This window comes from Anopheles gambiae, chromosome 3, assembly GCF_943734735.2.
Source record: "Anopheles gambiae chromosome 3, idAnoGambNW_F1_1, whole genome shotgun sequence".
NCBI lineage: Eukaryota > Metazoa > Arthropoda > Insecta > Diptera > Culicidae > Anopheles > Anopheles gambiae.
In genome coordinates this window covers 88,916,553-88,929,676 of record NC_064602.1, presented here as the reverse complement: position 1 = coordinate 88,929,676, position 13,124 = coordinate 88,916,553, and the positions used below count along the sequence as shown (strand labels likewise).

The 13,124-nt window shown below is 44.5% G+C and overlaps 2 protein-coding genes across 5 annotated transcripts in view; both read right to left on the bottom strand.

The window, feature by feature from the left end:
• Window positions 1-6,401, bottom strand: part of LOC1280937 (neurotrimin) — a 98,172-nt gene extending 91,771 nt beyond the window's left edge. For 2 of the 4 annotated variants that reach the window (XM_061662570.1, XM_061662574.1), the window contains exons 1-2: window positions 6,243-6,401; window positions 4,467-4,865 (exon numbers count right to left, since the gene is read on the bottom strand). In XM_061662570.1, coding sequence (XP_061518554.1) covers window positions 4,467-4,542 — 76 coding nt within the window. In that variant the 5' untranslated portion in view covers window positions 4,543-4,865; window positions 6,243-6,401. Of the gene's footprint in view, window positions 1-4,466; window positions 4,866-6,222 lie in introns of all 4 variants that reach the window. The other 2 variants (XM_061662571.1, XM_061662572.1) reach the window with 2 other exon arrangements.
• A 4,310-nt stretch (window positions 6,402-10,711) lies between these two features.
• On the bottom strand, window positions 10,712-11,440 carry LOC4577911 (uncharacterized). The gene has a single exon (XM_320812.5). It carries the CDS (start codon window positions 11,428-11,430, stop codon window positions 10,921-10,923), a length of 510 nt encoding a protein of 169 aa, XP_320812.5. The 5' UTR covers window positions 11,431-11,440; the 3' UTR covers window positions 10,712-10,920.
• Between the last annotated feature and the right edge of the window lie 1,684 nt (window positions 11,441-13,124).

Here is a 13,124-nt window from a genome sequence, read left to right as displayed (position 1 = left end):
GTTCTCTGCTCGCGCTTCGAAGGTCTCAGATCTCCTGCTCAGACCACCGTAGATAAAGATAAAAAAGTTGAAACGAATTTTATGGCTATCAAAAACTTCTTTGCGCTCTGGTGGTGCGGTGTTTATGTCGCTGGCTGGTGTAGCTGTAGCGGCTAGCGCTTTTATTATGGCCTCGCAGTAGAAAATATCCTGAAAGTGCCTTCACCTTCAATTTGCCAAAAAGGTAAAAATCTAACCTTTTTTTAAGGGAAGGTGGAAAACGATTCCCTTTTTTCACGGTAGTACTGAACAAAAAAAAGGAAAGCAAAAAGCCTCAGTACACTTTTCGGGATCTTTGGAAAATGGGGAAAGCTTGCCATTTTGTACGCTATTTCGAAGAGTGTGTAGGTGTGTGCGCCGGTAAAAGAACGAAACACTTTAATTCCCAATCCAGTGTAGCGATTCATAAAGTACTTCAACTCCCTTACCCGATACCACCCCAGCATTACGTGTGCAAACAAATAAACAACAATGAGCAACGCAAGGGCGAGAAAACAACGACTTCCCACCAAAAAAGAAAAAAGAAAAAAAAAACAAAGCAACCACTACCACCACCAAGACATGAATCGGTCGGGGTGCGTGGTTTTGGAGCTCAGCCAGATCGAAGTTACCTTTGCACCGCTCTTTGCCTTGTCGATCCATTATAAAGTTTCGTAAAACGGCTTTCGATGTGTGGTCCTCGCAGGTCCCGAAACCGGAAGGTCGTGAACTGGGACCGATCTTCTGGCGAGCAAGTCGTAAAGAATAAGGCCAGAAGTAGCTGCTCTGCCTTCGAAGAAACAGAAAACACCGGCACGCACAGCAGGACTATTGGTTGGGTAATGTTTCTTCTTTAATAATTACACACCTGGTTGAGAGATATGGCAGTGTTTGGAGTGGAGTATTCTAAAGCGTGGCGTACACTTATACAAGAGTTGCGCATCGTGCAACACCGAGCAAATGAAATAAAAAGCGCTACAGAATGGCTTCATCGTACGAGAGAGATACGAGATCTGGCGCTGCCGGGCTGCTGATATATGCCGGAGCCTTAGCGCGCCCCCTAGAGAGGAAACGACACACACGCAGGAAGGAAACACCTTCTTTCACAACGTGTCGCTCTATGCTGTGTGAGTATGTTAGTAGGAGGGGAGTAGGGTTTTTGTTGCTGTTTGATATGTTGATCTATCTCGAGATAATTATCCGCCGTTGTTTGCAGTATGCTCGGTCTCCCGGACTGTGGATTGCAGCATCTTTTTATCAGCCCTCCTGGAGGAGGGCGCTCACACATACGAGCGCGGATGTTGCTACAGAAGGTCCCATAAATGTACTTCTCCCTACGCTTACCTAGAAGAGTTCCGCCTAACGAGCGCAGAACTTGGTCTTGGTTGGTACCTTTTGCTCCACCCGGTACGGAATAATTGGAGTTGTTGAGCAATCGCTTTCACTGGAACGACCCTGTGGTGTAACATTCTCGAGCGAGAGTTAAGGTACTCTTCTTAGTTTGTTCTGGGTTTTTTTGTGTGTGCTCTTCTTCTCAACAAACCTGGTTGGTTAAGTAAATCCCAACCCAACGTGCAGAACAAATAGCTTGGGGAGGAGGCACGGGCCTTCGTGGAGCACTTTCCTATAGTGAGTTGCATTAAATCTACCCAGTTCGGTTTCGTAACATACTCCGCAGCAAGGAACGTCATTTTTAGCGCCTTTATCCCGCTGTGTCGCTGTGTACCCCGCTGTATAGCGAGTGTCGAGTGCCCTATTTTTCGTCCTTTGCTGGAAGAGCTAGATTAAAACTCACAACACGACACAAAAAAAATATCCCAGGATTAAGTTTATCCTCGTGGAGCAGAATCTACCTCATCACGCTTTGTGTGTGTGTGTTGGCTCGTAGAATCTAAAAATAATGTTTCATTAATTTCCTTGTCAAGTGCGCTTTCGCCTTCAGATTTTAGCCCTTAGAAGGATTAGCACTCGACAAGCAGCATCTAAAACATCGCCAAAAAGACTAACTTTGCTCACTTTCTCCCACTCCCTCCCTCTCTCTCTCTCTCCTCTCCTTCGCCAAAAACCCTCTCCTCTCAATTACTTATGCAAATCTGTGTGTAATGCAAATGTTTCGGCAATTACTTAAGAACTCCCAGCAAAGGCAATATCGATGCTCTTCCAGCGACGCTTCCGGCAATGCTCAACACACCCGCAAATGTCCGCAAGAGGAAACTCGCAATTATCTCACCGGAATGTCGGTAGCAGTAGGCCTGCAAGAACGAAAGCAATATAGACGAAAAAAGCTACCCAAGCTTGTTTGTTTTCCATCTCAAGCACCACCTGCTCGGGGTGGATCTAGTTCACATGGTAACCGGGGAAGCTTACGGTGAGGATGGCGGCGTCGCACACAGCAGTACAAAGCGAAGTGGCGATATTGCTTTCGCTTCGTCGCGGTCAAATGGAAATATTTGTTTAGGCATTGCCGAGAGGTATTCTGGCCCTGGGGGGGGGGGGGGGGGGTGTCTACTTCCGGAGAACGTTTAGGAAGCTGCTTAAGATTTAAGCGGAATTTACGGGCTCACTGGATTTGCATACGGTAGCGATTCGGTGCGGGGTTTAATGTGAGTTAATTGATTTTTATTTGAGAATTTTCACCGGAGAAACAAAAGCAGTACGGTAGATGGGTTGTTGTTCGTGCTGTCATTGTCATGGTAGATTTTGAATTACGACCAAGCCCCATTAGCATAAGGTATGAGGCCGTTCGTATCATCTCTCATTGTTTGAGGTATTATTTGGGCGTTGAAGTATAAGTTATTTTAAGCTCTTTGTTATCTTTAAAGTAAGAGTTTAGTCAGAAGTTGATCTCCAATGCTTGGGATGTTTCCTCAGGAACAAGACCGAATGTTCGGCAAAGTGTCTGGGCCCTGAGAAATCAATGAGTTAATCATAAAATAACAGACTTTTGTAGCTAGACAGAGTTATAACCAGAGCATTATCTGGTTCAATGTCTGAATGCAGCAGTATTTCTGGGCTTATTGGCTGCAATGCATCTAGCTGTGTTGATCGCTTCAAGAAATCCCATTCATGGCTCAAGTTAGTTCATGTTGTTCTTTAGATTTACGATTATTGTAACATAACGCAAAGTGTTATCAATGTATGTAACATGGAGTACCCGATAACTATTTCTCGGTAATGAAGATGGTCTGGATCACTGCTCTTAATCCTCATATACGTCTAGTTGCCTCCGTTCTATTAAAAATAATGGAAAACCACTACCACATTTGTTGGTACTGCCTGCGTTTTATGTCCATGTTCTTCTGAATGATCTCAATTCTTCTTGTATTCTTCACTTTAGATCCAGCACCAGAATGTTACAAGAACCTGGATCACTAGATTTTACAATTCCAGGGCTTAGAACATTATTTTCTGATATTTTTAATTTAAAACACACGCTTACGGAACACGCTTACAACAAGGATCTATAGGCCAGAACAGCAATAAACTTGCCAAAGGCTATCCGTAAATTCCTATCGAAAGGAAACTCAAAACCGAATTCTCAAATTCCTAATTTTAAAATTCTCTCCCTAAAAAAATGCCTTTGTTACCTTCCCCAACGATACTCGCTGCAGCTTTTTAAAGCTTTGATGAAAAATACCAGAAAAATACCTTCACTTTTACAAGTGCTTCACCTGAACGTCGACCTGAACGAGACGTTACAACCTCGTTACGGCCACGGGTTATCTCGTTTGCCTTCTCCACGCGCATCCACTTCAACACGGGCCGAGAAGGTGATTTGAAACGACCGAAAAGGAAAACTTTACAGTCAGTAAACGTAAACAACGAGAAAGACAATCCGTTCCACTGTGTGTTCCGTCCGTCTGTCTGTCTGTCTGTCGGTCTGTGAGTCCCGATTCCGGGGCACTGGAATCGTTGTCACTCTCGTTTTCAATTCCCCAAATCTCCCCGCCCTGTTTTGCCGAGCTGCGGAGCCTAGAAAGCATCATGCGCGCCGCCACAAGAGCCGCACCAAACGTGACAGTGCTCGGCGGCTGCCTTACGGGATCGTAAATCATGTGACATAAACTAATTAGCGCCTCGTCATGTCTTTTTATCTCCGCCCGGTGTTGAGGCGATTGTGTGTAGGTAAGGGCTGGGGGGCGGTGAGATTATGTTTTAATAAAATTCACCAGAAATACGCGCCCGAGTGAACAAACACACGCCACTCGAAGCGCACCCGCGACAGCATCACGAGTCTTGTCACTTAATGAAGTTCTTTTTTGTTTTCTTGCATTTGTGTCGGAAAGTTCACACCCCCTGCTGCTGGTGGAGAAAAGCTTCTAGGAAAAGGCTGTTTTTTTTATCCCACCTTTCCGCTTTCTTCCCTGATTTTTCATTCACAAGCTTCAATCGTGGAGCGAATTGAGTCGATCGCGCTTTTTATGGTTAAATGAAGTTGTTCTACTTACTTTCAACCATGGTTCCGACCAGCACGACGGCGAACGCCAGTGCAAGCTGCACCGCACCCCAGCCGCGAAGATTCATCGTTTGGCGCGGTCGGTTCGTCGCTTGTTGGAAGCTGGAAGACGCTGGAAGATGCAGAACAGCACAACCGAACAGAGAAAAAAGCTCTTCAGCCCTGGCACACACACACACCAGGGTAGGAGCAGGGGGGGTTGAAGGGAAACACTTCTTTTCACACTGCACTGCACTGTGTGATGTTTGGGGAGCAGATTCTTTTCAAGCACTTTTGGATTTTTTATACTGAAATGATTTTTCAACTTTCAACACTTGTTGGGAAAACTTTCACGCACACTTACACTCGCACACACATACAGACATAGACACACAGGTTGAGACTGGTGATTCTAGAATAGAATGAAACTTGCTTTTATTTGCATTTACCTTTATTTAACTATTGACGATTCAACGGCAGACTTCAACGCATAATGATGAGGTCTGCAAGCAGGTGCTCGAGAACTTTTTCTAATTAGTATATTTCGTTCTCATTATGATTTTGAATAAAAATGAAACAAGTGATTGATACAAACTTCTAGTAGAGCTTTTTTAAAGATTTTTCTACTACAAAAGGATCATTATTGTCGCAAGTTTAAAAAAAAATGGGGGAAAATGTAATAAAAAAGCAAAAAACCGAAACTATTCTTGTATTATTGAGCAGGACGAGAAAAAAGAACACCCAACCACGCTACTTCAGGTGCGCTAAGTACACACGAATACATTTGCTATTCATGAGACTGCCGGACTTGGTTTCCATTTTGCTTTTGGTCGAAATAAAATGAGCTGCATGCACACCCGTGCACAAGTTTGCCCTTTCGCGATAGTGGATGGGTCGGTGAAGGGGGGGGGGGGGGGGAAATAACGACGTTCCTCACTTTAGGTGGCCCTTCATAGCTATCATCTGCCGCCCGGTTCCCCTAATTTCCCCCCAGGTAGCTCAATGTCGGTCAGTATAAGAATTCTAATTTTAAAATCATCATAATTTAGTCGCCAGTCATCACATTCACAACACACGGCCACACACACACACACGGCTCAGAACTGACCGCACGCTAGAGCAGGGTGCCGTGTTTTCGGGAAGCGAACAAAATTCAAAATGTTGAAAGAATGCGTTATGCAAAACTGAGCAGACACGACGGTGACGTATGTGTATGTGTGTGTGTGTGTTTTTGTATTTTAATTTTCTAACACCGCCCAATGCGCAACCACTTTACAACGGTGTAAGCACAGCCACGTGAGAATACCGTCGCACCACTACGGCCACTACACTTGTACGCTTGCACTTCCGTTGCAAAACCGGGATGAAAATAGCTGACCACACACACACGCTGTCTCACACTCATTCACACCGTTTGCTGGTGCAGCGATGATCGCAACTGTTAACGTTGCACTGCAGTGACTGCAGCGACTGCGAAAACTGCAATCACTTAGTTGTAATGGAATATCGGAATTTGAATTGCATTACTATCATCTTTTTATTATTGTACAGAAATGGTTAAATTTTTGTTTTACTAAATCACAATGCTACGACGGATCGCATCATTACTCCACTTTTAACGATCACTTGATCGATTTCGAACATTTACGGGCACATCTCTACGAATAAATTCTTCACAATTGCGATTTTCTAAACCCTTCTTTAGTGCTCACAGTACTTTCAAGCAACACACAACCCGTTAATAAAATTTCCAAACGCCAAATAAAGACTTTTTTGATATATTACGCACGCAAAATTTCACGCCACCCGGCACAACGGCTCGATACGCAGCGACTGTCCGTGTTCACTGGTCGCGGTTCAAAATACGAATGAACGGTCAACGTTACGCTGGTAGCCGTCGAAGCACCGCTTGCCATGAATCGTTCATTCGCAGCGTGCTCTGCGACCAGAATGAACACGCAGAAAACACGCAACTGTGTGCGCCGGCAAGCAGGCCGTGTCTCACAACAAAGCGTATTCCAGTTCATTCGCAGCGGGGAATGAATATGGTTGTGCACTGTGGGCTATTTGTGCGTAAAAATTGGAAGAAAAAAAAATCGCTAAGGTTTTATTAAGGTATTTAAGAATAGTGAAAATATTTATTCCATTTTTTTGTCTTGTGAGGCAACACACGTTTTCCTGATTCGAGTTAGAATTTTACGCTTGACGTGATAGAAAAATAGTGTTACTATGTTGAGCTAGCTTGAGAAACCCAGTTACATAATTCATCTCTCTCTCTCTCTCTCTTTCTCTCTCTCTCTATCTCTTTCTCTCTCTATCTCTTTCTCTCTCTCTCTCTCTTTCTCTCTCTCTCTATCTCTTTCTCTCTCTCTCTCTTTCTCTCTCTATCTCTCTCTCTCTTTCTCTCTCTATCTCTCTCTCTCTCTTTCTCTCTTTTTCTCTCTCTCTCTCTTTCGCTCTCTCTCTCTGTGTCTCTCTCTTTCTCTTTCAATATCTCACTCTCTTCTCTTCTCTTTATTTCTCTTTCTTTCTCTTTCTCTCTTCCTCTCGTATTCTCTCACTCTGTATGTGTATTATTCTCTCCCTTTATCTCTCTCTCTCAGTCGGTTCTATGATGAATATAAAACAATTACAATAAAAAAAAGCTTTAACTGTTTTCCGGGTCAGTTTTGTTAAATGTGAACGTCATTATTCAACAATCGCGCAAGGTTTCTTCAACAGCCCTGCTGTCGCAAATAACGACAACAGTTGAAAAACATCTTGCAAGTATTGAATAATGCTGTTCACATTGAAAACTGAGCCGTAAAACAAATGTAAATGTCAGATAATTCAATAATTACAAAATGATATTTTTAACTCACTGACTATCATGCCCCGCACTGTAAGTCGACTTTGAAACGGCATGCAAAGCTTCCCCAGCCGCAAAATCGGGTTTTCGCCGCGATTTTCGACCAAGCGAAAATAAAAATTATGCCATTTGTATGGGGCGAACACACACACACACAAATTATAGTGGCTGATTATGGATGGGAAGATTATGGTTCTGTCTTTTGTTTCACTCTCGCGCACAGACGATGATGTCCCGTCGCATTCTCTCCATGTTATCGGCTCAACGGTATGGTTGTTGCTGCTCTTTCTCGCACGTGAGGGAGTTTTCTTTGTCCTTGTTTTTCCCGTGTGTGACATTGGCTGCGAATCCTCTTGATGCGTTAAAGGAAGTTAACTGCACCTAAAGCGTTTTGTGACTAACACAACCACAAACACAGTATTATGATGTTTGTAGATTTGGGACATATTTTGGTAAACTTTTTATGCGGTCGAGCAACAATTAAATGCCGCATGTTGTATACCCTTTAAACCAAACGGCAATCAGCTGCAATCTTTTCATCGTCACTCTGGTGCTCTCTTCGACCAGCGCCCCGACTCATTGAACGCATGCTGTAATGAGACCGGTTCCTACGAGACCGGACGAGATCGATTCTTATCCAGACCATTCCCCAGATAGCAAGAACCCACTATCCGATAGCGTGATTTGAGTAAGGTTAAGAAGCCGTTTCAGCCCTGTCTACAGCATTTTTCGTTACGTCAAAGAAGAAGAAGAAAATGGGTGCGGGAGGCTATGAGCTTGCAATGTCGCACGCGGCCTCGATACGTGGGGGAAGGCGAAATCACCCGTACAACAAAGAGAGCAGGGAGATGGCAGGGAGCTGTGGGGTCTTATCGGCCACGGGCTGCAATCGACCAAGTGGTTCTATGGAGCGCTGGTATGTGGTCAGCGAGTGCGCTAGGTAGTTTGGCAGGCGCCAATCCGACCCGTGGGTGCAACGAGTTCGAGTCGACCCAAATGAACTGGATCGTTTACGGATGGTTCCGACTGAGAAGGATTACGCTGGATCCTTTCCTCGGAGCCCCACGCGGCCCCTTAGTTTGGTTTGGCCTCTGGTTAATCCGCCCCTGCCCGCACTTCACTATTGTTTGCCTTAAGGCTTACGACAAATACAGTTTACATTTGTTATTCTAAACTATGCTAGCATCATTGAACAGCAATACGAAAGAAAAGGAATGGGAAGGAAAGAAGGGGAAAGCGAGTAAATAAATGGGGAGCTAACAAGAGCGGAAGGAACCGGAGGACCAGGAAGGGTGATATTCGAAGAAGTGAGATGAGAAGATGAAAGCGGGGATGGCGTGTAGTAGCGTTTGCTGTTCCGAAGCGACGATGGGCTCTAAACAATGGGGGACGAGAGCGAAGCGAACTGGAGGTAGCATACAGGAACGGGGAGAACATACAGGAAGGGATCAACATGCATTTTTTGAAAATCGATGTTCTTATTTCTGTATTGTCCACATTGTCCACATCAATCTTATGAGCAGCGGATCGTACAAAGCTTCTTCATCTTTTTCTTATTTGACACAGTAAACATTGCTTTTCTGCCTGTCTCAGCCACTCCTTTCTTCTTCTTGGTGCAACGACCTACGCGGTCATGCCGGATAGTTAGCCGTTGCTACGAGAGACGGTCCATACGAGGCTTGAACTCATGGCGAGAATGTTGCTAAGTCGTGCGAGTTGACGTGACCTGTTACTAATTGGTTTACCCCTAGCGAGATAGGCAGTCCTGGGCCACTAGGATCAAACGAGGTTTGAACGCAGGACGGTCACGTTGTTGTGTTGTGTTCAGGTAGCACGACAACGAGGGGCAGCCAAATCCAGCCAAGCCTTCCATAAAATGCGGGGACGCGTTGAGCAGCTTTGCGCGTGAAAGGACCGGCTGCATCACCGGCATTTGAGGCTCCCGGGGTCCGGTCGTCACAGCCAATCCTCGAGCGCAGCCGCAGCGCTATCCACTATGCATGCAGCATACACGCCACTTACGCATCCTGCGTCAATCGCCAGGACAGCGACGGGCTAGAACACAACTTTCTATGCCATCCTCCAGGCAGCGACATGGCCGCGCAGCACCATCCGCAACGATGATGCGTCTCCAAATAAGGCGAGAGAAGGAGCAAGCCAGGCAACGCGAGCGATGCATGCGTCAGCCAAGCCGGGGCGGGTCGCTCCTCGCTTACAGCATCGAGCGAGAGGCGGGGGAGACGTTCCATTTTCTCTTCCGAACAATAGACCCCGGGAATTAGAATTAAAAGAGTACACCATGGTGGGTAAATCCTAACCTTCAATCCGGTGGGAGCGAGAGAGGAAGGGAGGGAGGGGTGGGAGAAGATTGGAGGGTTTGTACGTTATTAAAGAAAAAATATAATGGAAAGACAATATGTGTTCTATGATATCCCTCATTTTAATATTTGACCTTCCGTTTACTTTAGCTAAGCATTGGTTGGCGTAACATGAGCGGACTAGTGCATTGAATGATCTTTTATTTGAATTGATTTTTTTTTTTTGCACAAGCGCAACTAACTGCACTAACAAACAATATAAAACCAGTACGAAGCATGCATTCAATCGATCCGGCAAATAGCACGAACGGTAAATCGATTCCATCCACACGTCAACTTGCGCGTTGATCAAATCCAGATTCGAACGACGGCGCTCTAGCCAACGCGCAATGCATCAGCGGCCAAAAAAAACGGGAAGGAAAAAAACAATAACCCCAAGTCAAGCGCGCTCACACAAGGTCAAGCATTCGCCAATAACTGCTGGGAAAACGAAGGAGGTGGGGAAGGACGTCACTGAAAACGCGTATGATCTGGTAGAACGGATAAAGAAGACAGAAGAAAAGCGATATCACTCCCACCACCATCATATGAACAGCTGGTGTGATCGCAACTACCGACCAGGAAGGAGTAAGGGGGCGGGCAAGATTCATTTTTTTCTACCCATCCATAAAATTTATTTTTTGTTGCTGCTATTCGATACAACAACCCTGGGAAATCTGCCACAATTTTTGCCATAAAACCCGTCTAAAAAAGTTCGCTTGGTCGAGTAACCTCTTAAACCGGACGTCGTGTGGACGTCGGGTGGACGTCCACACGACGTCCACACGACGTCCGAAATCTTCAATTTTGCGGCTAGGGTTTCCAAAGCTTCAAAGCTTTCTTGAAATTGAAACGAAAAGCTTTTTTTATGATGCTCTGATGTCGACAGATATCGACTGAGATGTGAGGTCATGATGCAACTCTGGGGTTTAGACAATTTTGTTTTACATTTTGTTGTATTTCTTAATTAGATGTTCCGATGTTGTAAAATATTTCTAGTATGACGCACAACTGTAGTTAATAACATTGAATAGTGAGATGAGATACACCTGATTACACTGATCCCAGCAAAGAGTTTGAATTGAATCACTTTATTTTGACTTATTTATTAACAAAGTTCTGCAATATTGATGTATTGACTAATCTTCATCTATCTCCATCACTTTAATCTACCTCTTTACAACCGTTATCGTGGCAACCGGCAAGCGTGGCATTATCACCCTTATCTTGAAGAGTACGTGTTGTTTAACTGCAGTTGCATTTTAGAAGTGCAACACATTCGCTGCATCAACTTCGGAAGAAATAGTAGGAATAAAGCGCCGCAAATCCTTCACCGTACAGCAGTAGGTGAAACCACTCGCAAATTTGTCATACTTTGCATTACCCCACCCGTATTGGGCACAGATATCCTGACACAGCATCTCACCAGCTGGCATACTTCTTCTGAACGGATCGTTATTAGTGACGAGTGCGATGGCAGCATTTCTGCGTATAGATTTGACTATTTTCCAAAGCCACTTGGGTATTTCAATACCCTTGGCATCCAGTGTGATCGGAACCTGATGGCCATTTACGTGGGGAAGGGTAAGAATGTCGTAAACTCCCGTAAAAACCAGTACATCCTCCTCTAAGCGACCCGCGACTTGGCGAGCTGCAGCTTCAACGGCCTTCCAGTTTCCCCGATTCGTTGCCACCCACTGGGGAGCGACGTTGACGTAGAAATCGGTGACCCATCGCCATGGACGAAATATACCATCCGCAAACGGTACCATGTGCCCCCGCTCAAGAAAAGAACCAGACGAGATGAATCGTTTCGCCTGAGCAGCGGATCCCAGAAGATCGGTAAAACGTTTAAGTTGCCGTTTTTGGGCGTAAGCCGTGGCAAATGGAACATTTGCAGGGGCACCATCCGGTTTATATGTTGACCGGTTTGTTTTAGTAATGGCATCTGCAAGGAAAGACACACCCCCTATTAGTTATGTTTTATGGAACCAACATTCGAGTCACGCTTACAATTGATAGCTGATCCTCGTATCGTATGACGCGTGAAAAGCACCGAAGCCGTTTGCATGTTGTAGCACGTTTCAAGATACGTTATGAAAGCAAGGCCCGGAACATTAAATCCCAAGCCCAGCAACGTTCCACCACTACCGCAACTAGTGCCCGAATTTCGATGCTTTCCGGTAGTTTTGGAAACACAAGCAATGTTGGCAATATTTACATGTGATGCTCCTAAGGCAAACGTCCTTCCAGACACGCACCGAATGTAGGCTCTTTCTTTTCCAGCTGAAGAGAGAATCGGATATTAAAAGGAGCTAATGGTTATGAATCAACCATTATGGACTAGTTCTACTGTGAAACGTACTGTTTCGGATTCGATTACCAGGACAGGCAATCATTGTAGCTTCACCGGTCTTCCACTGCAACCATCGTCCGTTCGGAGTCCACAACTCATTCTTGCGCAGGAATAGTGGTTCCATTTGGTTCAGTTGTGATTTGATATCAACATTACACTCTGAAAAGATCTCAAAACTGATAATGTTGCTATACGTTCACCTTATCGAAGAAAGCTATAATGTCTTACGTCGATTAGCGAAAGTTGCCAAGGATATTAAAAACGTAATGTATGATATCATTTTGAAGCTTTGCTAATTCGGCGTCTGATGCTGGGACAAGAACAAGAGCCATATGACTGTTGAAAGGCTAATGATTCGATGCATCAATCAGGAACGCTTTTATAATCTAAATTCCGGAAACCTTATCAAAAATGATAATTATTATTTGTTGTTATTATTTAATTTTTGATTATTGGGCATGGAATTACATTGTCTAGCTGCACGCACGATTCCAGGAACTATTGCTTTGAGATGCTTTCTGGCTATAAATAATAATACTTTACACATATGTATTCTACGTAAACAATACGATCCCAATATTTGGCTAATTCTGACCAAGGGGACTGAAGGTTTTGTTCGCATAGAAGAGGGAACACACAGAGCGATGGTTCGATGCTGTAGTGTAAGCGAGACAGCACGTGTGTTCTCCTTACTTCCTAAAGCTTCCTCATACCCCTTGGTATAAATCAGCCAAATTTTGGGGTCTCATTGTTTGCGTGATATTCATTCTTATCTCAGATAATTAAATATCAATGGCAAATGAAAATGATGTTTGTACCCAGAAAAATCTGTAAGTTTGCCTTGCCTTGCATTATCCGGCAACCTTATAACCGCTTTGCTGTCTCAGTCGGCCTCAGGAGGAGAGCATTGCTAAAAAATGTCAATGTCAATTTCATAAAAAAAAATCCGGCTGATACAAAACCCATTGCAGCGTCCCGTAATCAATTGTGATACTCAAAACGATTGGTGTGACCAATGCATGCTTCGTGACATTTTTGCAACCAACGCTTTATGTCACTATGTCATGAAATTTTTGCTGTGATCAGTTCTGCAAAATGTCACTACCATAG

Coding starts and splice junctions, on each gene's coding strand:
- LOC4577911 (XM_320812.5), bottom strand. CDS start 11,430: ATGGTACCGTTTGCGGATGGTATATTTCGTCCATGGCGATGGGTCACC.